This window comes from Varroa destructor, unplaced genomic scaffold, assembly GCF_002443255.2.
Source record: "Varroa destructor unplaced genomic scaffold, Vdes_3.0 BEIS01000004.1, whole genome shotgun sequence".
NCBI lineage: Eukaryota > Metazoa > Arthropoda > Arachnida > Mesostigmata > Varroidae > Varroa > Varroa destructor.
In genome coordinates this window covers 39,497,226-39,523,495 of record NW_019211457.1, presented here as the reverse complement: position 1 = coordinate 39,523,495, position 26,270 = coordinate 39,497,226, and the positions used below count along the sequence as shown (strand labels likewise).

Here is a 26,270-nt window from a genome sequence, read left to right as displayed (position 1 = left end):
TCTCGAATCCAGTAAGAAACTCGGTAAGATTATGAGGTTTACTAAGAATACATTACTTTGCATTCAACTATTAGGATGCCAATATTATATGCGATTGACAACTTTTTATATGCCCTCGTCTTGTCTTGACGTCCTAAGAAACCTAGGATTTCTCCCCTAATCCATTTTAATATTTTTAAGTACCTAGGTTTCCTTATAAGGAAGCAAAGCTCAGTGACCATTCTAAAATACATGAGGCCAACAAATCCGTTAATCTTTAATGCGACACATTGAAACACATATGATTTGGTTGTATGCTTAGTATTTGAAACATAGTTGAGCTTGTCTGACAACGTACACAAGAAGGAAAGCATGTCTATAAGCGGTTCTGCAGAATACGTCGAGTTACGTGTGGTGAAAAAACGTAACTACTCCCGTTGAGGTAGGCTCCATTGGTTAGAGTTGGCAAAATCGAGGGCAGCTTCTACACAGCGAAGGCAATCTACAGGGTAGGCGAGTATGAAACACTTGAAATTCAGCTCCTATAATACGTACTTTAGTCAATGCTAGGCACCGTAACTAAACCAGTTAGCTGAAGGTACAGGAATCATGAAGAGTTCTAGCTTTTTTACAACTTCGGAGATTCATTCAAAAGATGAGATCGCAGCTCTATTGACTATTGATTAGCCAAAGGCGATTACCGTTAGGATGCCTGTGAGTCCTAAAATAAAACCTGTGCTTTCATGGAAGCCACAATTTAATGCCTTTCCTGACGGAAACAGCTAATTCTCAAGAGGTTATTTTTACTTATAACCGAAAAACTGCCACTAGCTGGGTTGTCATTAATTCCAATTAGAAATACAATCATTGAGCCATATTTTTTCCAGTTATTCCTTCCATGCTAAGCATTGTAACAGAATATTATCTAGTAGAATGTTTTTTTCCGCAGCATAAGAGCATCATTCGTATTCGGCTGCCAGCATCGGATTCAAGTCCAGATTGCCACCAGATCTTCTTATTTTTGCCGGAAATTTCAGGTTGCTTTAAATGTCCTCTTCTTCTACCTTTGCCCAATAAAGGTTCCTGGATGGAACTTGCGATAAAGAAATGTAATACATTTATCTTCTGCGTAAACATACGTGAGTGTTACGTGTCGACACCCTGTGCGCTTGTTTCGAGGAGTTGTCCAAACGTACACTGAAGGGTTCTATTACCAATAAATTATTGCGTATTAGCTAATAATAATGTAGGCCTTTGCGGAGCAGAGGTCTTGCGCGAGTAGCAGCAGCATTACGAGCGCCTCGGGCCTCGAAAGTTCTTATCTCATCATTTGACAACAACAACGGATTTTTTTGTAGTTGTTCTGGCCAATTCTTCTGCTTGCCCGTGAAAACGGTGAAGATATGACAGTTAGAGAACTTCAACAAATACACCGTGAGTGCGTCCATTTGATAACAATTGTAGTAATGTCATCAAAATACATAGTGCGTAAGCGAATCTTAAGTACTAGGGCAAAACAGTAACAGAAAAATATGCATTTTTTCTTCTTATAAACTTATTACAAATGCACACACACACACACACACACACACACACACACTCACACAGACTATAAATAGCTGCTTTATTGAAGAGGATTTAATTTGACTAGCCTTACTCTTCGATACCGCAGGTCAAGTATCAAGCAGGTAGAAGATTCGGGACTATTTAGGCCAATGCCAAGGCAAGTTTTTTTTAGATATGCAAGGCTAGCTCCATAAAAAAGATGGTCAAAAGAAAATGCGATAGGGAACGTTTTGGCTTATAAACATAGTTAGTATCACGCCGACGTATATCAGCGTGAAACATACGCAATTAATTAAACAATCCTGCGCTCCAGTAATAGATGCCCTTCCGGTTTTAACAGACCCTCGAACTGTCATTTTTGCATATCCAACGTACAGTCCTCAGTGACAAACAATATTCTACCATGGATTCTTAGTAGATAATCTTTCATGTACTCTACGTCAATAGAGCTTTCTATACCATTTGAGGCACAAATGCCGCATCGTAAATCTGAAACTCTTTAGAAAAAAGAAAAATGAAGAATCTGATTAAAAACAACATGAGCAAGCTTTTACGTGTCAGATAAAAATGCGTGCGGATGAAGCGTTGGAATAGAATATAGGACATGTGGGTTTTAACAAAGAGCCTCTTGCCGAGATCGAGCGATCACGGTTCATTGTGACACTATACAGACCGCTGAATTTTATCTACATCCATTGTATCCATAAATAATGTCCGGCTGTCGGATGTTCGCCATGTACTTACTTTAACTAAAACCCAATTATTTAACAATATCGTACAGTTATGTTTTTCTACCGGAGGTAGAAGTTGCTGCGTTCATAAATTCCTAAGTTATCAGATATAGAATCGAATGAAAAGGGCGACTTAAGTTTATTGCTTCTTCTTCTTGATAACATTCAGGACCATTTAGGACAGAGCGACTCTATCGAATCAATAAGTTCCCGTCAAATATTTAATAAATGATTCGTAGTCATCTTTACACTTTCTTCACAAATAAACTATTTATCCTGTCAGCCGTACATCCGTTTCCGTGGGCTGACACAGATATATATATATAAATATTTTTTAGAATGGAATCATACGTACACAGACTTGCATTGGCATATGCTAGCGCGGCATACCGGTAAATAATATGGGTCTTCGTAATTCTTTTTTTAATTAATTGTAAGTTGTAGCTGATCATATTCATTAGAGTGCATACACAAACATTGTGTTCTCCGTTATTTCAAACGGTGTCTTATCGAACACAAGCTTTATTGCAAAAATTAAAACTATTAAAACCACACCAAAAGACTGTCTTCAAGCCAAAGTCGGCTCTATATATATATATATTTACATACATGTGATTGATAGATTGGTGGTTGAAATATACGCGCAGTGGCTCTAACGTACCGTTTGACTGTTCATACATTTAGGTTTCTAAAGATGTATGTAAGGATTGTACTTCGCAAATCTCGCCTCCACAACGGTGCGTTCATTTCGCTCGAGTTGCTACGCGGTGACCTATATCCTAAAGTAGGTTGTACAAGTACCCTGTTTGTGACCATATGAAAGATTTACTGAAATAATTCGATGTTTGGATACAAAGTAACATTTGCGAACGCCCTGGCCCTTTTCCCCGACGCGTAACGTCCGCGCTATTTCGATTAAGCTAAAAACTGTAAAAAAGGTTTCAGCAACAAGCCAGCAAAGAGATCAGTGTATGGGTCACTTAAGCTGCGAGACTATATTGATTCTCATACAACAGAACTGTCCAGAGATACATATAAAACAGTGAACCTCTAGCTGACAATGCCACATCTTGCTCAACTCAAGGAACGCGTACAAACAGTGTTTCATAGAGACCTACTATTTGATGTCTGGCTTGAATTCAATTTCCATGTTATTGTTGCGTCCGTATATTCTAGTTTTACTCAAATTTCAGTAGGTTGCTTCCTGACGTCGCTGCTTGCCGACCTCCTTTCTACACCTGCTATTACATTTGTTGTTCTTTTCACTCTACTAGACGGTGCGCGTCGTTAAGGCTTAGTCCTCAATTATTTCAAGCGGCGAACCGTACTCTTCTGTCAACCGGCTTTCTTGATTTTCCACTTTTGACGCTGCAGTTGTCGTGATCGCTACAGCGGTCCCCTACAGTGGTGCGTGACGTCATGACGTTAGGCGTTCATTGCCGTCCTTCTAATGGTTGCGTTTTTTGATGTTAGATGCTCGTTCGTTTTGCGTGCATACAATTTTACTCCGCGGCGGATGCTGCTGCCGCGCAAGGAAAACACGTTTGGGTCCTTTATACCCTCTCTCGCGTCTTGTGTCGTTTATCGCAGCTCCGGTCCTCATCACCCGGTGCGGCACGGACGCTGGCCAGCCGGCTCTCGGCTTTGCACCGTCGAATCAGCGCCACTTTTTCACAGGGCATCTTTTCTGGCAGAGTTGCCCTTACAATACCCAGAATCGTCACGATTGCATCGTATCCAGTTGACGGACCCGACAAGAAAAACCAACTGATTTAGTGGCGTCTGTGTGTGTCTATATATATATGTATGTTGGCATGTGTTGGTTGGCCTGTTGGCAGACGTAAATATGGTCGTGGAGCGTCGTTTAGAAGAATTGCCGAGATAGCATCTTTTGTTTCGTATCAAGTCGATGTGATTTGATGGCCGCTGCTTTTCTGGCTGCTTAGCGTTTGATCTATCCTTTATTGTATAATATGACTGCGGCCGGACATTCTGACCTGTTGACTGGGACTGAACTTGGATTGGTTAACACCCCTCGTATTTCTAACCGTGTTGGTTTATAAAGCAGACGCCTGCACGCGTCCCGTAAGAGCAGTATTAGTGTTGAGTAAATATGACGTAACCGCTGTATATGTTATGTACAGGCGCGAACTTCATTTCAAGCTGCCTTCATCAGTAGCAGTCGTTTACAGTGGCCTATTATGACAGGAGCGGTAGTAGAGCATCGGTGGGGTGTGAAGCGACGCAATTGTTGACTTTGCTATTCTTCGCTGATTTTTCTTTTATTTTGCAGAGACGCGCACTCGACGCGAACGACGCTGGGTGACGGCCCAGCCGGCCACCAAACGTTGATCAATCAATTTCGATCAGTTCGCATAGCGGCGTGGAGGAGGCCGTTGTATCTGAAAAAAAAGCTGTTATTTTGTGAGTAAAACCTGGTGTTGTTTAGTTAATCACTTCGCACCCGATTACTGTGCTATGAAGACCTTCAGTGACTACAGCTGCGTTTTGCTTGGGAGCATAGTTCTTAGTGTCGCAGTCGGACAGAGTTTCACGTTTCGGGAAACTCAAAGTACCGAGAGACCAGTTGTTGGACAATATTTTTATGGCAGTGGATTTGGTCAACAACAATATTTCGGACAAAATGTACCCAGCATAGCAACTCCGATTGAACAGAGGCGGGATAATCCCAATGATCCATACAACCAAGGTGGCATGTTACCAAATCTAGGCCCGATTCAAAATGGAGGTGTACAGAAGGATCCCCCAGCACCTGATGATGTTCCTCCTGGTCAGTGTATTTGTGTGCCATTCTACCAATGCACCCAGGGGCACATCAATGATGACGGGTCAGGGATTCTCGATGCACGAACTAAAAGCCCACCCCAGAATGAGATTCCGCTCGATGGTCTGCTCGGTGGTGACGAGAACTGCCCCGGGATTGATCAACTATGCTGCAAGGAACCTAGGGGAGCTCACGAAACGAGCGACATTACTTTTTCATGCGGTATACGTAATGACAACGGACTCAACAGTCGGATCCTACAGAAGCATGCCAAAGGGGAAGCAGAGTTTGGTGAATGGCCTTGGCAAGCGGCTGTTCTAAAGAACATAAATGGACAAGTTCACTTTGAGTGTGGAGGTACCCTAATCAGCAGTCGTCACGTCCTTACTGTGGCCCATTGTGTATACAAGTCACAGGCTTCGGGCATACCTTTGGTGGTACGTCTCGGAGAGTGGGACACAAAGAGCGAAGTCGAATTCTACCGCCATGCCGACTACCTCGTCAAGAATATTATCATCCACCCTAACTTCCGCAACGCTTCCCTTTGGAACGATATTGCCGTACTCGAAGTGGACGGTCCCATACAATTCCAACCGCATATTCAGCCTATTTGCCTACCCAATCCGGGCGAATCATACGAGGGCCATGACTGTATCGTGACTGGCTGGGGTAAGAACTCCTACCGTAGTGGAAGCTATTCGAATATCATGAAAGAGGTCAAAGTGCCTGTTATCGAGAACGTTAACTGCCAGCAGAAGCTTCGACGGACACGACTCGGACCTTACTTTAAGCTGTTCGAGGGTTTCATTTGTGCTGGAAGTCAAGAAGGTGAAGATTCGTGCAAAGGTGATGGTGGGGGTCCCCTATCATGCTATCGTCATGACGGTCGGTACGCGCTGGCCGGCCTCGTCTCGTGGGGTATTGATTGTGGTTCGAGGGACGTTCCCGGCGTTTACGTGCGTGTTACGCGTTACTTAGACTGGATTGCCGAAGTGACTGGAAAACCCATCTCGTCTTTCAACCCCTAGCATATATCCAGATTTCTAGTGCCGCATTACGACAAACTGAGCACAAAGAAAGCGAACATGTGTGTTTCGCACCTCACTGATGCTAGCTTCTGTAACAAAACAAATTACAATCGAGCGAAGGAATGGACGAAACAAGACGGAGAAACCAATAACGAGGCTTAAAGTGTTACCTGTTCCTTATTATTATTATGGTTATTTTAGAGCGAACACATTGTTTTCCTTAAGGAGCGGGTTTTTTCATCGATGTAGATATGACAAGAGCTGTAGCCCTCAAATAGTGAAATATACATAATATTTGATAATAACAATGTTGGTATTACTGCGGATAATAATAAATATTAATTGAAAAAAAAATGAACTTTATAAATAGTGTTTTGTGTATAATATCATAAGTATGTATTCATGAGTTCCTGATTTCTAACGAGTCTACAGCTGCTCGTATTAGACCTAAGAAGTACTTCTACATATCTAAATGGTGTCAACGATTTGAAGCCTATCAAATATCTATTTTTATCTATTTATATGGAAAAGACTTATTATCGTTTGGTTCAAAACCAACATTATAGGTTTTATTTAGATAGATCAATGCGTCAGTAGCAGAGACGTTCTATACCAACAGAGTGCCGCCGGCCGGGCCTTAAGTTTCCGTAAAGTGATTCTGTTTTTTTTTTGTCACTTTTGTTGTGCTGTCCTAAACGACAACTGTTTCCTAAACTACACGTTTTACGTGATGACTCCATCTATTAGGATCAATGCATTATTCAATACGTAACTCAGCTAAAACGGACCGGCTCGTCACATGTTTTCGTTTTTGACTAGAAGTGATAAAAAAAAAAGTCGCACATAGCTTCTTTCTTTCGATGATATTGAATGAGCTTGGGGAGCCACTGCTGTATAATTCTATTGGCATGGCGGCAGACAGCTTATCAATTTGACGTCAACTGTTGCCCTCGTAGCTCACGTACTTCTTATCCGTGCAGGAGACCATCCCTTTGTCTTGTTCTCTCTGGAAAAAAATGGCGTCCAGTTTCATCTACTCGGCTAGCGACATGCAAGATGCTGCGTGTAGGTAAGTTCGCCAATCTACACAGCGAAATGTACTTATCTGTTTCTTTTGTGTCGCACCCCTCAATCACTCGACGTTCTCAGCGCTTTCGAGGCGGAACAAAGAACTTTTTGTCTCGTCCTGTTGAAGTATTAGTGTCCAGTGGTAATCGTTAGTTGGCCAACGATGTTATCTATTGTGGCACGGCGAACGGCACCTCAAGATAAAACTAGAATAAGCACCAAATGGCCAACATGTCATTTTTTCGTTCAAATAGTTTTTGTTTCTAAATTTATGAGGAAAAGGCAGTGGGATGGAAGTGGGGCGGGAGTGGGGTACAGAGAGATTGTGTTGTTGATGTTTTACTGTATTTCTCTTCAATGTCGTTAGCGATAGTGCCGTTGTTGTAGTCGGTGTCGATGGCAGATAGTCGTATGAATGCTTTCTGGATGCATTGTGCTTTGTGGATGCATTGTGTTAATGTGAAGAGTTGCTGAGTGTTTTTTCTATCTCGAGGAAGCGTCACATGAGTCGGCCTACTGGAAATTCTCCTCATGTATAGACACCTTGAAATTCATTAGAGCGTTACATAGTTATTCTTTTCCGTTGCCGTATTCTGTATTTTTCCTTTTTGTGTGTTATATGCAATCTCATTTTGCGTCTCTGTGAAACTCTTTCTTTCTCATGTTTTTCTCTCTCTCTCTCTCTCTCTCTCTCTCTCTCTCTCTCTCTCTCTCTCTTACTCACTCGCTTTTTTCTAGTTTAGTCTATATGTACACTAGTTGCCGAGGGCCGTCCTGTTTGGGGAAGGGGCGCGTCCAGCACCCCCCACCGATTAGGACTAAATTCCCCAAGCTTCTCTAGATCATTTCAGCATTGCAGGATCCAACTTGTTATTTCTCTCTTCTGGTTTGTAAATATTTTTTAAATATACACTGCATTTTCAATGCCATGATTCTGCCCTCCTTAGTATCATCACTGCAATCTCTTTCCGTATCCTAGATGGTAATTGTTATTGATTCACACTAGCAGTGGAGAACTGGCCACAGTTTGTCCTGGAAAACCAGTGGCTATTACGATCCTGTTTTAGAGGCATCGATGGACTGTCGACTTAACAGATTGGTTTTTTTCACTTTCCTGTAATTTTGCTCTAATCCTAACACAATAAGCTACAAATCAGCTCAGGGCGGTGCACCCTATAGACATTCTATCGATGAGAGGGATTGAGGTCGTAAGTGATGGCGACAGAAAATACAAGCACTCAAAATAGTTCCGGTTTAAAGCGTCAACAATTACTTTATTATCACTGAAAAGACTATCAACGAGGAGGATGTGAAAACACATGTTACCGGAGAGCGGTAATTTTTCCAGATAGTAGCGTGAACACAATGACAGGCAGTAGAAATGGGTGAATCCATATGTAGTGACTGAAATACGAGGGGTACTGGGGTGCACCAAAGCTATATTTTTAGATAGAGCCGTTATTTACTTTCGTCAATTTTTTCCTCTTTCTCGCGGCTCCGGGATGATGATGATCATCGTGTGTCGTTTTTTGAAGACGCTCTATTCAGGAACAGTAGGAGACGAATCAGTTCAAAGTGTATTCTGCTACTTCAGTTAAGCGTTTCTCATCACAGAGTTCCTGTTGTAAAGGATATAAAGTATAGTTGATGGTATGGTCTCTTCTATCTTGTGTGGTTGTATTTAGCATCGAACATACGTCAAAAGGACCACTCTTCTTGCCTGTCCTTACTTTCTCTGTGTTTCGTTCTTATATCTAGCACTGATCCCTTTATCTTTTCTCGTAATCGAAGATGACGCCCGCGGCATCGAATGCTGCTTGGCATAGCTGCGTGTTCGCTCGCAAGCAGCGATCTATATTTTACTCAATTATAGTCGATAACTAGTTTTTCTCAAGCATACGGAAACCGGGTGAAATTTAGTGCGAACTTAGGGGTTCTCGATAGCCTCGCACCGTACCTCGATATACAAACGAATAAAGGGGATCATTTTGTTACGCTCAAATCAGAGATAATACCTTATTATCTGTATTATATCTGCGTAGTGGTAGTACTATTATTAGTAATAATAATTATTCATACTTTATTTGTTATTAGTATAAGTATTATTATTATAATAATATTAACGAAAATATAATATCACATGGGATAAAATAATACATTACATAGCGGCGATGCAGATATCTGTAGCTGTTGTTCTCTTTCTTTTATCGGCTTTTTCCCTTCGGTTTGCTTCTCGTCTATCGTCGACATAGTTTCACTCAGTCGTAAGTTCACACATACGCTGGCTTCAACTTCAACTTGACCCCGAAGGCCCAACTGAAAATCGTGTTTTCTAAATGGAGTAGTGTCTGCGTGTACTTGTTCCTTTTTATATCAATTATATAGGTGGGGATTTCTATATCAAGTTGTCAGAGAGAAGAACGTTCGAACTCCAAGCTGCGCTCCGGCATTGCACCTAAGAGTCGACGTTGTTGCTTTATAGCTCGATAAAAGCTAAGTAACTTTTCGTCCTTTTCAAGCCTGAGGCCCAAAAACTTACTGCGTATGGTAAGACAGTTGGTTTCCGTCAAGGAAAACGCCTGTCCGCCTTGTTTCAGCCGCAGATCTTTTCCCATTTACCCACATCGTTAACTTGTTTAATTGAGTCTTTCCAAGTTCATTCGTTCATCCTACAGTTCATGTACAGTGACTTTTTACAAACAAGTCCGCGAATCCAGAATTTCTTCTCGTTCCATGTATATATATATATATAATTCGCTGTCTTCATATTCATGGATCATAATAATAATAACTTTTATTATAATTATGATCTGCATGATAAATGGGTGAGTATCAGCAGCGTTGACAAACAGCTTCACTATACTCTTGCCATAATTCTTCAGTGTCTTCATCATATCATAATGTAATATTATTACGTATTTCTCTACATAGAGTCGTTATAGTGGTAGTAATAGTACTTGTAATAGTGTGATCATGTTAGAGGTGGTACTGCAGCAGCTACAGTATCTAATAGTTATAATTGCTAAAAGGGTGTTCAATATGTTTCCTGACATTTTCATGCTTCGCTTCACCGTAGGGATTCGCGCACTGGGTGCCGGGATGTGAATTTTATGTTTTCATTTTATCATTGTCTCCTTATATATTTTAGCTCTTAGCCTCGCTGTTGATGGTTGCTGATATTTTAACATGTTTTATCTTGCATATATATATATATATATATATATATATATATATATATATATATATATCTCAGCTTGCTTGCTTTTTGCCGATAACGCGGCGGGGACAGTCCAGATTTGCCAACGCTTGCCGCCTCCCTGTTGGCCTGAGGGACCATGCAGCAATATCCAGCTTGCACTAGCTTTAAGGAAAAGGACTTGGTGAAGTACATAGGCTATCAGATTTATCGGAGGGGGCTGTTTAAGGAGATCTGTGAGATTTAGCTTTAGCGGAAACTACAGCGAAGCTGAGGAACAAGTGTTCCTGATTTTCGATAGTGCAAGCAGTCCAGCAGAAGGTTTCGTGCAGCAGTTATGTCGTTTTACTATTATCACCAAGCTCTCGTTTACGATTTTTTGAAGTCTGCCATCATCACTTATTCCATTTTATCTCTTCAATGATAATCTCGTTTTCGTGATTTATCTCAATTAAGTTTCACTTGAATCGGCTTCTTCTTTTTGGTTCATGTGGTTTAAACAACGATTTTTCACCCTGTTACTCCAGTTGATAAGTAGTATCAGCCATTACTAAGAATTAGTCGGAGCTATATGCAACTGCCTGTTTCCCCCTTGTAGGGAGGAAGGGAAAATTGCAGTATTTCCCGTAATCGAGTTCGTATATAGGTCTTAGTCTAATCGGCAAGACGATATAACAGAACTTGTTGGTGTTTTCTCTTCACTGTGAAACGTTTTCTAGCACATATTTGATGTTCAAACGTTTTGATGACTCTAAACACTTGACGTTAGTCCACGGTGTTGACGATTTTTCATGATAGATTTCGACGACCTGTGAGCCTTCGAATCCGAGGATCGATGTGGAAGTCTTTAAAAATACGTTGCTGAAGGACCTGTTTGAAGATCTCGGATTTTCAACAGAGACTACACGTATAGAATGGTTCATGGTTGATCAGCAGCTTCGGTCCGTTGTTATTCGCTTGCTTCAGTCTTATGAGGTCCCCTAAGCGGCTTATGATCGTACCCAGCCGTTGGGATGGTCGCTGCAAGGTGGGTAAAATAGGCACAAGTTGTTAACGGTTGTAACGTACATGTACAAAATTTCCTTGTGCAAGGTCTAATGAAAAGATTCAATGTGGTCAGTACTTTCCCTGGGTGTATCCATATAGTTATATATCAGTTTTTACGCACGATAAATACCGCGTATTTTTATGTTTAAAAAATATCTTGTAATACATTCAGCTTTCAAGTAACCTATTTTCCTATACGGGATTTTTTTCTATTTGTGACCAATTTACTCGACGATCCTCCGTTGCTTACATGGGCATGTTAAAGTCCTGTAATGCTTGACGTACGGTAGAAAACAGCAATCTACTGCCGTCCTCTTTCGAGGGGTCCATGCAAAGCGACTGTAGTCGACTGAGGTACGAGTCAAAATTCTCTGGCGTGGGCTTTTCATCACCGTATGTAGTTCCAGTACGGTCTAGCAGGTGGATAAAGTTCGACTTCAACGACTCGTAATACTCATGCAAACTATGGGTCTTTTCTTCGAGGGCGGTGTTGTCGCTTTCAGCCATCCGTGTTTGTGCCTCCATCTGCGCGATGCCAGTGCGCAGCCGGTGCATTTCCGATTCCATCTTGGCGTTGTATTCCTGCAACTCGATGATTTCATCTTCGAGTGCACGGACCTCGTTATTGTCCTGGGTAGAGGTGGATCCCGATCCATCGTCGGCCTCCTTGGGTGGCGGGCGCGTTGCGCGTGGACATCCCGACAGGCTCCTGTGAGATAGAAAGGTACCATTTGCGTGCCCGCTGCCATCGCATCCTGGCGTCAGACAGCTCGGCTCCAGCTTGCCGGAAGCCGCAAATTCACCTGTATATAACAAGTGACGAAAACGTCGTTAGAATTCAGCGCTATATAGTGATGATAGAACCTATGATAAATAGGGTTTCTATTCCTAGTCGTTTTCAATTTAGAAATTATGAAAAGTGAAATAAATGCGAGACGAGATATAATACATCTATAATTTAATAGAATAATAATCACCGATAGTATCGAAATGACATTAAATGACTCAAGGTAATAATTTAAGGTCAATCTGAGGATGAAAGTTGCGGATCTGAAAAACGGGTCTACTTCAGCAATGTCACAAATTATATCACAGCCGCCACAATATCACGGCTATATATTCCGGGCCCCTATCTACCCTGTCGATTTACATACGTATTATTTATGCAAAAACGCTAATGAACATTACCGTCAGTGACAAAAAGAAAATCGAAGCGTTACTATATAGTTATGATGATATCCTGGCGCTTTCGTACCTGACGCGAACTCATGTTTAATCTTGTTTTTATTGGCGATAGGACAGCCGGAAGCACTCCGGTGCGACTGAAATTTTCCCGTCACGTGACCGGATCCATCGCATCCAGGCACTGGACATCGAAGGGGTTCAGCTCCCCCGGCATCCGTTTTGTCAGCAAACGAAGACGATGAAGCTCTGTATAAGCTCCTGGCGTGGCCTGGTCCGGCGCGCGGGCAGCCTGAAAGGCTGCGATGCGTCGAGTAGTTACCGGTGATGTGGCCAGTCCCATCGCAGCCAGGCGTGGGACATTTGAGCTCGTGAGATCCCCCCTGAGTCTGGTTCAGATTTGAGAGGATCGCTGGTGAGGCTCCTGGCACAGCGACTGCCGTGGCCGATCTACAGGAAGAGGAGAGAATATCTTCGGCTTAGTCAGCATGAAACGCCAATGTTCCCTACCCAAACATACGAATGTGTCTTGGCCCGCGCTGCCTCGCATTTCACAATTCGGCAGGGATGAAAAGGGGGGATGGTATTGATTATTTATGGTTTTGTCTCAGATATTACATGGTAATCCACTTGAACATATACAACTGAATATGCGCACTTTCCACAGATATGACAAACAAAACCGACTGTTCTACTGTTTGCAAAAAGGAGCTGCCACTAATCTGCTACATACGATATGCAACAAACGGATTAAGGATATCCTTAAACTCTCGCAAGCGTTATGCAACGTTCTGCTGATTTCGTCTGCTCTCTCCTTTTAGAGCTCTCCAGAGGAGCGCGGGCCAAGAGGTCCGCGGAGTTGATGCCTACCTGTCGTGCTCGATCGTGCTCATAAAGTGATCGCTGGAGTTGCTGGTGTCGTAAGCGTAACCAGCAAACTCACGGTGGTGGCCTGAGGGCGCCGTGCTGAAATCGACCGGCTCAGTCTGCTCGGAGCACCCGCTGCCGAATGGCTTGGATCCTCTTGGCAGACAGCTGGGGGAGTTCCTACAAATATTAAAGCGAATAGCTGGTCAGTGAATATGTTTCGATGAGGCACAATTCTAGGGAATTCAATTAACAATGCCTCAAATGGCCTATAATCAAGTTAACTCTCAGAAGGTTGCATGCAACGTAGAATTCGCAGGACCGTTTTCCCATATACTCGTATCAGAATCTTCAATAACGTATAAAGTCAAAGCCAGCAGGACAAACCAGTGACAGCACGATCAGTTAACTCCATATGTGCTCATTTTTGAGCATACATATATGTGTATAATACTTACGGAGGGGACGAATTGGGAGAGGTGGCCTGGCTCTTGCAGTGGATGCCGGAAGAGGCGTGCGGGGCTGCACGATGCGGGGGAGCGGGGTAGTACCCGCTTACTCCACCAACGCCTCCCCCCACCCCTACGCCCATACCTCCAACTCCGCCCACGCCCATGACACCCACCGGGGGCACTATGTAATCGTGAGGTCGCGAGTACTTCTCCAATTCCTTCGCCAGCTGTGTTCGCGGAGTCGCCTGTGCCACGTAGCCAGGATACTTATAATCACCGACGTCTAGTTGCTTGACAAAACACATGGGACGCAGTACTCGGTCCGATTGCGCTGAAGAACAATATCAACGGCAAGATAGAACAAAATAACGGAAACACGAACTGTCACAATGAATCCAACCGTATACGTAAGCGTACTGTCAATGATGAGGGCAGCCAACCTAGGTGTTTGTGAGCTTTTTTTTGAACATCAGGATTTGATAACTATCAGATCTTAGCTGGCCATCAACAGCCAGGGTTGAAAACTGAATAGTTAGCATTGAGAGACTCTTTCTGGGAGCAGATAGATAGATAGATAGATAGATATTCTCATTGCTACTTCGAATTTTCCATAGTAGAAGCTGCAGGCATTGAACGATCACGGTGACCAACCATCAGACTAACAATCGTACCCAACTTGATTCGAAACTGCTTGTGCCGGCTAGAAAGACGACGTGCACCTTCTGCGCTCATTTGCACAGTGGAATATTATTTAAGCACGTGGGGGTAGGCTAATTGAAACAGTTAATTATCAGCAGTATAATTGTTTTACTTAACAGTGGTTCCATCCAGCTTAATAACTTACAACGACTGACGAGCCGCAGTGGATAAGTGAGCAAGTGGGATACAGGAGAAAGGGCACGGTCGGGACCCATTAATGATTGACTGAATATTGTTGAGCGTGAAATATTAATCATTCATTGACAAAGGCAGTACGTATTTCGACAGAGGTCTCATTCAACCTCTCGTTTCATCAGTGAACGCATCAACAGTCCTGTTGACAACCGAAGAAAAGATCAAGCACAGTTTACCTTAGATGGCACCTATAGGTTCACAGCAATCAGATTCTGAAAAAGCCGTCGTTCATTGCCTTCGCGACTTCACTTGACAGTAACACTGCAGATCAGCAATATCGAAATCACCATTTTAATGCGTTGAAGAGATAGTAAGACTGAATAAATATCGTTGCTAAGCACGAAATATACTTCCTCTTCACTTTTTGGTAGATTTTCAGCTTGAATCTTTTGTACGTATTAGCTCGCAGTTGGCTTAGCTGTACAAATTGGCAAAAACAAAAAAAAAAAAATGTGGAAAGTCAGTGAACTCTGAGGTCCGCTTCGCCGAACATCACAGAATCACGTGTAAGTAATATACTTTTAACAAGCACTTATGATATAGGTATCACTGCCATCCATCAAGACACATACAACTTGAACCTATAAGAGGCATCAGTACTGCTGCTTTACATTGCTTCTAACAGCTGTCAACGTGGGAGACTCAATACGAGCCATCTGGAGGGACTGAGAGGAGGAAGATTATGATAATATCCATCGCCCTTTCTATTACTCTTCTGATTTTTCCTGAAAGACCAAAGTACACCTGCCGATGTCCAGGTTTGAATCAGAACTACTTTCATGCTCCTCCGGTTAACAATCATATACATCACCAATACACTAACGCGGTGGTAATATGACAGTTGTCTTATACTCACCAGTAGAAGGCAGCTGAGCGGACTGAGCTTGTTGTGGGGCGGAGGCAGTAGCACTAGGTCCGGTGGATCCCAGCGCGAGCTGCTGTTGTTGTTGCTGTTGTTGCTGCTGGACCACCTGCTGGGCCTGGTGGGCCTGTTTGGCCTGCGCGCCCTTCAGTTCCCTCTGAGCCAGCTTCTCCATAGCCGCTATTGGACAACCCGACAAACTTCGGTGCGAGTTCCTGTTGCTGTTCACGTGCCCGCGGCCATTACAACCCGGCGTGGGGCACCTAATCACCGTGATAATCACCATCAGCATCATGAAGTAGAACGTAGACACGAACGACAACGAAACAACGAAAGAGAGAGAAAAAAGAATCACTATATTAACAATTATACTCGAGCTAGGCCTGCAAAGATGATCAAAATAAAATTTAATAACTGAAATTGAAATCATGATAACTGTGACAAGGTGGAGGGGGTAGTAGTAGTAGTAGTAGTAGGAGGAGGAGGAGGAGGGGGAGGGGGAGGGGGAGGGGCAGGTAAGCGCACGTACGAATGTACAAATGCAGGCAATCCCAATGCGCTTGAACTCAATCATAAATTTGGCTCACCGCTCTTGACTTTGTGCAATCAAAACCTCACCTCTTCGTAAATCGGATACTACTGGTCGTAAATAATCGATCACGAAGTAAGAACGGTTATTGATACGTTATACAGTCGCAATACGTTTTGTATCATACATAAATTGTTACATTCAGACCCAGGACAAAATAAATAAAAGAATGACACGAACGTGCATGGTTCAATAAAAAATAAACCTCTAATAATTAATCTCATAGTAATAATAAATAGCTGAAAAAGAACGAAGCACTGGCAAGGCACAACAAATAGAATGCGACAAACGTATTGAATATTTATTTTTTATATTGAAAATAAACTAGAAAGTTCTATTAGTAAAAATCGGCGAAAGCTACCAAGCAACGAAACCATGAACTAGTGCGTTTGTATCGACTCTTTGTTGACGACTCAATTTCAAACGTCTCGATAAACTTACTTGAGAATCGTCTCATGTTGAGCCAGAACTGATTGCATTAAAGGGCGTAAGGGCATCATGTTAGAAGCTGTTATGGGTATGATGCAATTATCGACCTATTCGATGGTAAATGTATGTACTGAAGTTATTGCAAAAGGAAAAAGCTCTCCTGTATCGTTTCGTGACATTTCTATGATGACGAACCTCTTCGTCTTGGTGAACATTAGTCAAACTTCATTTAGTGCCGATGTTTATGAGGTAGTCATCTAATCTATTGGCCGAGTTAGACTGATGTTGTTTTGAATTGAAGTCATGAATGACCTATATAGCAGGCAAAGTTAATCCTATTTTGTATTCAAATGCGTGATACCTCAAGGCTATCATAGCAGTTAGCGGGAAACTGACGTTTTTGTCCTATTTTAGAATATATATGACATAGACGACATATGATAATCTAATCAAAGCCATCAAGCTATATAGCTACTTACTTTCAGGAGTTATCTTATCCTTGCGCGGACATCCAGATAGGCTCCTATGATGCGAGTATAAGCCCGTGACATGGCCAGTCCCGTTGCAGCCCGGAGTGGGGCACTTGCTATCCTTCATGGTTCCGTCGGGAGTCCGCCGACTGGGCGACTCGGGCGTGCACGTCCCACCCGAGACGAGCTCATCGTCAAGCGCGCCCGGGGGCGGCCCACCGAGTCCCAATGGAGGCTGCGAGGCCGTCGACAACGACGAATGCGATGAATGTGTAGAGTGTAACGGCGAACCGACTTGGCCGCCGGGGGCGGTGAGAACCCCAGGACCCTGGCTAGGACCCTGGTTTGGCCCTCCCGGTGGGCTAGCAGAGCCAACAGGGCCCTGCTGACCTCGGTGCCTCATTCCGCCCTCGTCGATCACCAATCCTGGCTCGTCGTCGGGACCCCCACCTCCTTCTCCCGGCTGTAAGAAAAATATTATTGTCATTGCGGAAAGAAAGAAAACAAGGTTCAATTTCATGTCAAATCCGTAATCTACTGTAGACGCTTATAGATACAGACCCTATATAAATTACCCTCTCCTCTACCTTTATCTAACAAACACGGGCTTAACATTTGTCTCGTTACACAAAAAATAATTGGTTTTTGGCTCGAGCGGTTATAGTTGAACTTGATTGCATAATCTACAACAATGGAGAAACACATATTTAAAACACTAATCATTGCATTATATTATACGATTAGGTGTTACTATATACAGATGTATGTATTTATATAGACATATGTGAATCACTGCATTGAAAAATAAGACAAATTCGGTTAAATGCTTACGTAGAGATTCTTGATAGATTCACTAGATTTGTTAAGATCCGTATACGCCGGATGGTCGGAGGCGGAGCCAGAGGCATGCTGAGGCATAGTAGTAAGCTGTTGGTACGTCATTGCCCCTAGCGTCTGGCTAGTAGGGCTGAAGCCCGGACCTGACATATGGCCCAGCGACGTGTATTCCGCACCGCATCTGGAAGAATGCGACGGAAACCTGAAACCGGACAAATAGCAGAGAATGTAAACGTACAGGCTACGCAAACACGCACAGACAAAAACGCACCAAACGACGTAGGAATGAACCAAACACACAACTGTTAGTTAACGCGAGTTGACTCTGACAATTTCGAATTTGACCACTTTTCGTACTCCGAAGTACGTTACTACATTTGCCTCTCTAAAACACAAACCTCATCGGGTTGGGGTCAGCTAACTTCGGTGACTCTGTAGCCATGCGTGAGGTTTCCGAACCCGTGCTACAGCACGAATTATCGCCTGCATCCTCGATTTTGACAGGTTGTAGCGTCGTCACTCCCGGAGTGACTGGTGGCAGTGATGGACTTTGTGACATGGTGTGGTACAGCGATGGACTACTATACAGTGCAGAGGACGCCAGAGGCGCAAGGCTCGGTTGTAATTGATGTAAGCTTGGTAGGGGACCCGATTGCGAAACGGGCGAACACCCGTTGTACAATGATCGATAGCTGCTGTTACTCGTATACTGGTTCTGCAAACCCGTGCACGACAAACGACGTTGACAACTGTGTTAATCTCCTCTATAGTCCTTTTATTTATGGCCTAATTAAATAACATACCACCTTTTAGTCTCTCAATAAGCCTATGTTATAACGCTTTGATCTACAAAACGCGATCTATCACCTATATTTACCATACCGAGCTCAAAATTCCGTTCGTGTGAGACAACGATCGTATGAACAGAAAATAGTGCGTACCAAGTATGAAGTTTGGGCAACGGAAAAATTGTTTAGATCGTCATCATCATCGTCGTCTGGAAGTTCTTGTTTGAAGCGTTTGATAATAGGTGTTACCGCTGATACAGAATTACACCCGACATTGGGCGTCGTGGCCACAGGGGCTCCAGCAGTTGGGACAATTGCTCCTGTTGCGGTTACGTTTGCTGAGGGAGATGTTGATTTCTGCTGCTGCTGCTGCTGCTGTTGTTGTTGCTGAACGATGCCTGCTACTGCTGCTGCTGCTGCTGCTGCTGCTGCTTTCGAAGGAATATTTACACTGGCAGCTGCTAGCGCAGTCTGCAGTCTGGAAGGTGCTGAAGCGGTCGCCGAGGGCGTTTTACCTGGACTGCCACTTGAGTTGTTCGGGGCGTGTGTTGTTGTTGTTGTTGCACAAGTTGAGGGGTTTGAGCTTTGGGTGGGAGCTGCGGGACTATCGGTCGTGGAGGTACAATGAGGCTCGCTCTTAACTTTTACTGTGCAGCTACTATTATTGATATTTTGGTTGCTGCTATTGTTGTTGCTGTTGTTGCTGCTGCTGCTGTTGTTGTTGCTGCTGTTGCTGTGGCCGCTGCTGTTATTTGTTACACTATTATTACCAACGTTAGTTGTAGCTGGGGGACTTGAGGTCGCCTCAGGGCTTTCACTAGTCTTTAGAGCGACAGCCAAAGGTTCCTCGATTTTATTTTCTTCAGGGGATGCCTGCAAAACAGAGACTTTTTTAATTCTCTCTCTCAGTGTCGTCACCAGGATGAAGATTAACGTATTCACGTCGTGCTAAAGTGAAACGTACCGGCATTTTACATTGCCAAATACCAAATATCTAAATTTGTAGTAGCTTATTGAAACCACAAATGCAACATTCTGTAACTGATTGATGTCAATCACTCCCTAATATGCTAACATCGAATAAAATGGTATGTCTATCAATCAGTATGGCAAGGTTAATCTTTCATTAGACGTTGCGTACCGCGGTAGCTTGAGGCGTTGAGGGCGGTTCCTGTTTCACGCAGCTCAGGTCAACTCTAGGGGAAGTGACAATATTGAGCGCAGGGGAAGGCGCCGACCCGTTCGAGGAACAAGATGATACGCTCACAACGTCTTTCCAGGCACTTGCGACGGCGGAGGGCGGCTTCTCAGCCTGCGCCTCCTTCTCAAAGAGATTTACAAATGGTGTATCAGCAGGGTCGTCTCGACCGCTTTGCAAAAGGAGTCCAGCGCCCGAAAGAGAGCGCAGCGCTTCCTCGGTCTCCTGAAGTTTTTTGGTCGTAGGATCTTCCTCGTCTCGCGGCTTCTTGGCAGCCGAAATAGCGCAGACGTCTCCCCGCTCTTTGCCGTCGTCAACGAGCGTCAAGCCCCGTTCCTCAGAGCGCTTCCGTTTCGTCGGTGGTGGCACGGTGATTTGCTGCAACTGTTTTTGTTGTTGCTGCTGCTGCTGCTGTTGGTACCTGCCCGACAACGGAGTCGAACCAGGCGGTTTGGAAGTGCAGTTTGGCGTTGATATGCACTTCTTAACTTGATTATTATTATTATTTGATCCACTGCTCTGGTGAGCGTGCTTCCTCACCACGCTGTCCTCAAGCTGAAATTGCAGGCACGAAAAACAGTATGCATTTAGCTAAATGAATAAACTAGGTAAGGTATCAATGTACGGCGTACACGTATATACACCCGTACATAATTACGTCACATGCACGTTCTGACAGAGAGTCACAAGCAAACAATGATATGATGCTGAAATCATGTAACAGTAACGAGCTCCCGTGAGGGATCAATGAGCCAAGAGAAGGGTCTGCTAAGAGAACGATGAGCGTTTGGATAGTAGCGTCGTCGCGTTACGACAGCAGAAAGGCGACTGGAGCTACGGGAACAGCATGCTTTAGCTACTACTTCTCCTGCTGCGATGAGTGAAAGAACGGTAAAATAATTGATCACCTCATGGCATGGCGTATTACTCGCGGAGCTCACCAGTACAGGGATCCCATGCAAAGACCATGCGGTGAGAAAATTGCTAATTAGAGTCTGTCTGCGTCAGTCCCCATGGACAGAACTATGCGCAAGGTAGAAGAGAACAGACATGAGGGGAACTAGCTGCTTTCTACCCAAGCCAGGAGAATGCTGTACTCAGCCTCAAAACAATCGACGACTGGGCGAATCAACGAGACCCGTTTGCGGTCATCAGACCTCGCAATCATGCAAGTGAGCCAGCTGGCTGTCGGCCTAATACGCCACTGGTCGAAGCAACGACGACTGCGTTGCAGAAGGCGCCTCACTCAACATGGGGTTAGCATGGACAGCCAGTATAACTAGTGCAAGCGGGTGCAAGAAGCTACGATGGATTGCCCTGCGTCTGCGGTCACTTTGCAAGGTGTCTCTCGACTCCTACTCTAGACTCGTCCATATGAATTCGTACTGTATACGGAGAAACTACCCCATCGGATATTCTGCTTTCGTTAGGACCGCCCCTTGTACGCATTCGGTCACCAGGCCAGTCGGGGGTATTCCTTTTTGCTTTGCTCGTTGCTGGGGCAGCCAGCACAATGCTAGCATGAATCAAGCGGATCAATCATCGGTGATCCATCAAAGTTTACACTAAACTACACCCACCGCCCATCAGGCGTTGCTCGAACGAAGGCCAAAAGAGCAGCGGTACGGAGAGTGAGCAAGAAGTTTGACGCCAACATCTGAACCACGACGGCGAGATACAAGGGGGGAGGGGGGCTGCTCTCTTGGAGTTGAGGAGACTGTGAGGTGTTTGGGGATGTTGAGAAAGCACTAGAGCTCCAAGGTTCTGAAGAGTTCGTTTGGCAGAGAAAAAGTTTGGGTTTGACACCGGTAAAATTGTTCTGCTAGTAGTAAGACGCTTATCCATGTTAAATGTTGCGTCTGCAAAGAATGTGGAGTCTTTCATTGTCCCTTGCCTCTAGGTAGATAGAACGGCATACAGTTGCCACCCCATGTAACCCGCCAAGGTTTTCTGCTGTACAGCCTCAGCAAACCGGCCACCTTTGTGTAGTAGAGGTTAAAGCTGCGACAATGCCTGGCAGGCTGTACTGTGAGTACTAGCATGGTAATCAGCCATGCAATATGTTTTGGGTGGAAAAGGAGCAGCAGGACGCTGTGGTGTGGACGGTTATCAATGCCTGCCTGCTTGTGCAGATAGAACTTGACGACAGTGAACGACACTGCCGTTGCCAGCAGCAGGCGGCGAAAGCTGACGGCTTGCCTGATGCGGCGTGCCCGGTCGCGCGGCTTGCCAGGCGCTGCATTATGTGAGGACGGCGCAATGCTCGTGCCAGACACAGCGTATTATTTGTCGCGGGAGCGACAAAGAAAGGCACACAAGCACGACATCAGCACGGAGCGAGCCGCTCGTTGTAATGGCAGTCGAAGACTGCAGGAACTCACCACAGTTGCAGAATTGACAGCGGCGGCAACGGTCTCCACCCATCGAGCAAGCATAGCTTCTTGAATGCGCGAAAGCTCAGAGAACGAACAAACTGGTGAGCTTCTTTCAACGGACGGCGGAATATTTTAATAAGATTGCTGTACCACCAATGGAAGTGATCCAAAGCCAGTGACAAGCTTCTGCTTATGTAAGGCTTGTGATCAGCATAAGGGACTGTGGTAGGATTGCGAGTCATGGATTCATACATATTATACATGGGATATGAACTGCCCCTGCGGTCAACGCCAACTCTAACGCCATTACTGCACGTAGGGCAAAATGGATGGGCGACCCACTTGGGCCGTCTCATTCTGCAGGCATCGCCGCAAAATGGAGTGGCGCTCTGCTCTGCCCTTACTGACTAGTTCATTGAGCGGTCGGCCCGTGGTTCAGGGCACGAAACAGGATACGCGTCCGACAGCTCAGTCCGTTCACGAGAACCACCGATCACAGATGAGATCGCAGTTGAACGAAGCAGATGTGTGCACAACATCGAGACATGCATCAGCGTAGTGCGCACTATCAAGTAAGGAAGCTCGAAGCTTAGATTTTCTTGGGTATAGTGAATAGCGAAAAAGCCTAAGTTATGTATTGCGTAGGAGGGGTCACCTTCCGTGTACAGTTTAGCCTACGCCTAGAAGACGAAAGGAAACCAACCAAAGACGCAGTGATAGTGGCGGGCGCGGTCGCTAGAACATGAACACTATAATCATCACAAAAGCTACCGTAAACTCCGACAATAACCCCCACATCTACACCTCACAGTCAATGCTTTTGTTTTGCTCCAGGAGCTCACGTTTTCGTTACCATGTAGCATACTAGTCGTCTATTACACAACTAGCTACAAATACTACAACCTCTATCTAGTGCTGATCCCTCTTTTTACCTATATATAAATGCCTGGGAGAGAAATGAAAGCAAAAAAATCTAGATGTTTGTTCGAACACACAAAAGCGGTTAGATTGGATAACGACGACGACGACAAGTACCGATTGGAAACTTTAACATTTGCTTCCTTCCGCCTGCTTTCCTCACTCATCTCGGTGTTTGGTGCCGTCATCGCAGGCCGACTCTGCTGATTTCTGATGACCGAGCCGGGAATAGAGAACCGTGGCAGTGGAAAAAGGGAAAACTAAGGTGAAAAACAGCACAACTAACCGACTAGCCAACCAAAGAAAAAGCATCGGTCTGCTTGATCGGTGAGTAGTCGGGATTCGAGGATGGCGTGGTTTGCTGACCAAACGGCCGTCTGCCAGGCTGATGCCAACCAATCCAACCAGGAATATATGGTAGGGGATCGCGGGCAGAACCGAACAGTGTCTAAGTTGCGGGAAGATAGCAGCGGCAAATTGGGGGTTCACCATTAGGGCCATTCGAAATCATGGAGGGAACAGAAGTAGCGAAAACTGACGAGGGGAAGACAGTGTGAGACTAGCCAGCGGCAGATTTTCTCTGCGTGAAGATGCGCTGGCTGCGTGGTTGTGACGGCAGCGGCCCTTCGATGTTGCTCCCACTGCCGGCATTGCCTTTACCGCTTGCCGTTCCAAGGGACCGTTAAAAGTTTGCAGATGGCGGCTTTCGCAGGTGTCCCCAACGCCGAACGGGGCTAGCTCACTGCCTACCTGCTTACCGAAATGCGGGCGTCATGTGTATGTGTCTGTGGAGGAACGGGGGCGGCGGGACGTGAGACTGGTAAAGAGGGAATCTGGGCAGAGAACGAAGAAAACGCGAGAAGGCGGAACAGGACGAGTGGTTGGGGCAGGTGGTGGCGGCACCGAAGGCGACTTTACCGGCGCCATGAACGTTAGGGGAAGGCAGAAACGAACGTTGTTGTCCAAGCAGCATATTTCGGCCACCCAACCAACCGTCCACCACATACACCGTATGTAAACAGAGTAAACGCGGCCTACAGACCCTAAATCCTCCTATCCTATCCTACCACTGTCTGGACGAGGTGTAAAATGTTTTACGATAACTTTAGAGGATAACAAATATAAGCGTAGAGACGGTTGAACGTTGAAGTGTAGAAGCGGCAAAACGCTTCAACACCAGCTTCGAAAGCAGCAAACAGACATTGGGTCAGTAAACTATCGTTGCACGCAGGACGAGTCAGTGCAGGGAGAATCTTCCGCCCCTCCGGAAAAGGGGTCTGCTGCCAGCGCATAATAAATGTTGAATTGGGGTTGCCATCCACAGCGCCGCGGCGTACAACCCCGAACAGATCTCAATTACCGAACTGATGCTGCTCGAGGAGCGCAGCTGGTAGTAATGGCTGCCACGTCAGACGGAAGAAACATAGGATAACATTCAAACAAGGAAGCGATCGCGATTCAACGTACACGAGGCAGTATTAAGCGCATTGGGCAGCGCGCAACTTTGAGTACCTAACTAACGTCATTGCTGTCATAATGTTCCCTGTTGTTGAGACCGGATGAACCGATTAAATGGAGGAACAGGAGTGTACGCTGATTTCTCAAGGTCAGGACAGAATTAGATGTTCTAAAACCCTAATAACCTTTGTGGATTTTCACCGTTCCGATTGAGAATCGTTAGAGGCCCACGTTAATTTAGCGGAGCCTTGCTGGATAGCAATCTACGTCCCAAACGATATTTTGAAATTTGGCCTCTATATCTATATGATCTAGGATTTGTTCAGTAAAGGATATCCAAGATCTAAAGTAGTTGTTCTCACTTGGTTTTGATCAGAATCATACAAGATGCCCTATGCCCGCTTTGGCTGATATTTTATATTGGCAAATTATAAATGACCACATGTTTGATCCTTAACCTATATTGTTAGATCGGATTTATTATGGGCCTTATTTAAACACCCGTAAGCCTATCACCTAGACAACTGCTTAGATCTACCTGAACACTAGTAGCTGTTTATATGCTATTTGCCTCGATACGTTAAGAATATTATACATATTTACGCATACGTATTGTAAGCTGGTGCCATTTATGTTGGGTTGTCCTACTTGTTCGCGCTATTATCATTGCTGCTTGCCGCTTGACGAGAGCTTGTAGAATGAGAAGCTATTTTATTGCCCTTAAGTATTAAAAAATCATTTTCGATTCTTTTGAAACAAACGTCAAATCGATATAAGCATATTTTTTTAATTAGCTACGGTTTTTACAAACAAATTACTAAAATGCCTTTGGATGCCTTGGAGCCCCGCTGGAACCAAGCTCGATTTTAAAGTTATTAATTTTTATTCGTATTCCAAGTGTGGGTGTGTGTGTGAACGAAATCAAACAAATATAAAGCCCTATTTTCTCACCGTTTATGTCTCGTCAGACCCTATACATTACAGGCTTGATACATTCTAGCCAAGGATTTTAATTAACTTCAAGTTTTTTTTAATGCCAAAAATCGAGTCACTATTGCAAATACTATGATTTTCGATGTACAAGACATTTTTCATTTTCTGAAAAAAAAAATTATTGAATCAAACCAGTCGCTAGATCCACACGTCTGTCTAATAGATCACTTATTTTTGCGAACTGCTGTTATTATAAAGTCTTAAACATATTGAAATAAACAATCGATTTATGGAACTGATCCTCATCTTCATGCGCTCTCTTGTTTGTTTGACAAAAGTGTATTGTTGCTGAGCGAAATTGAATATTAACATTCTTTACTAATCGAAAGTTTTGCCTAATCGATACCGGATAGCTGCCGCGAACTTGTTAGCACACTTTTCATCTATGGACAACGTTCTATTTCCCCGCGGCCTACTAGGCCAACACACGGTGTCGTATGATGTTGTGTGGGCTGGAGAGACACTGCAATTGGACGTGCGATTTGTTCGAAAACTACAACCGGGCGCCACTTAGCCCAGAAAACAGTTGTTTCAGCCACTAACGAATTTCGCACGGTG

General features: G+C 44.4%; 2 protein-coding genes and 1 long non-coding RNA gene across 14 annotated transcripts in view; 2 read left to right on the top strand and 1 right to left on the bottom strand.

Moving 5' to 3' along the window:
• Nucleotides 1–3,717: 3,717 nt before the first annotated feature.
• LOC111249423 (phenoloxidase-activating factor 2-like) lies at nucleotides 3,718–6,456 on the top strand. 3 transcript variants are annotated; one of them, XM_022803285.2, is made up of 2 exons: nucleotides 3,718–4,060; nucleotides 4,570–6,456. In XM_022803285.2, exon 2 carries the CDS (start codon nucleotides 4,755–4,757, stop codon nucleotides 6,087–6,089), a length of 1,335 nt encoding a protein of 444 aa, XP_022659020.1. In that variant the 5' UTR covers nucleotides 3,718–4,060; nucleotides 4,570–4,754; the 3' UTR covers nucleotides 6,090–6,456. The 3 variants fall into 3 exon arrangements, with proteins under 3 accessions (XP_022659020.1, XP_022659019.1, XP_022659018.1); XM_022803284.2 differs by having other exon boundaries at nucleotides 3,718–4,080; XM_022803283.2 differs by having other exon boundaries at nucleotides 3,718–4,361.
• A 175-nt stretch (nucleotides 6,457–6,631) lies between these two features.
• LOC111249422 (uncharacterized) overlaps nucleotides 6,632–26,270 on the bottom strand; it is a 195,007-nt gene continuing 175,368 nt past the window's right edge. For all 10 annotated transcript variants that reach the window (XM_086989104.1, XM_022803281.2, XM_086989101.1 and 7 more), the window contains 12 exons: nucleotides 19,912–20,523; nucleotides 18,924–19,643; nucleotides 18,381–18,697; nucleotides 17,977–18,184; nucleotides 17,155–17,608; nucleotides 16,688–16,715; nucleotides 15,652–15,920; nucleotides 13,908–14,232; nucleotides 13,453–13,629; nucleotides 12,656–13,032; nucleotides 11,651–12,203; nucleotides 6,632–11,373 (listed from right to left, as the gene is read on the bottom strand). In XM_086989104.1, the coding sequence (XP_086845230.1) occupies nucleotides 11,343–11,373; nucleotides 11,651–12,203; nucleotides 12,656–13,032; nucleotides 13,453–13,629; nucleotides 13,908–14,232; nucleotides 15,652–15,920; nucleotides 16,688–16,715; nucleotides 17,155–17,608; nucleotides 17,977–18,184; nucleotides 18,381–18,697; nucleotides 18,924–19,643; nucleotides 19,912–20,523 (4,071 nt within the window). In that variant the 3' untranslated portion in view covers nucleotides 6,632–11,342. The remainder of the gene's footprint in view (nucleotides 11,374–11,650; nucleotides 12,204–12,655; nucleotides 13,033–13,452; nucleotides 13,630–13,907; nucleotides 14,233–15,651; nucleotides 15,921–16,687; nucleotides 16,716–17,154; nucleotides 17,609–17,976; nucleotides 18,185–18,380; nucleotides 18,698–18,923; nucleotides 19,644–19,911; nucleotides 20,524–26,270) is intronic.
• On the top strand, nucleotides 7,111–15,140 carry LOC147756187 (uncharacterized). The gene is made up of 2 exons (XR_015327686.1): nucleotides 7,111–7,158; nucleotides 12,698–15,140. It is a non-coding gene; the product is annotated as an uncharacterized LOC147756187 (long non-coding RNA).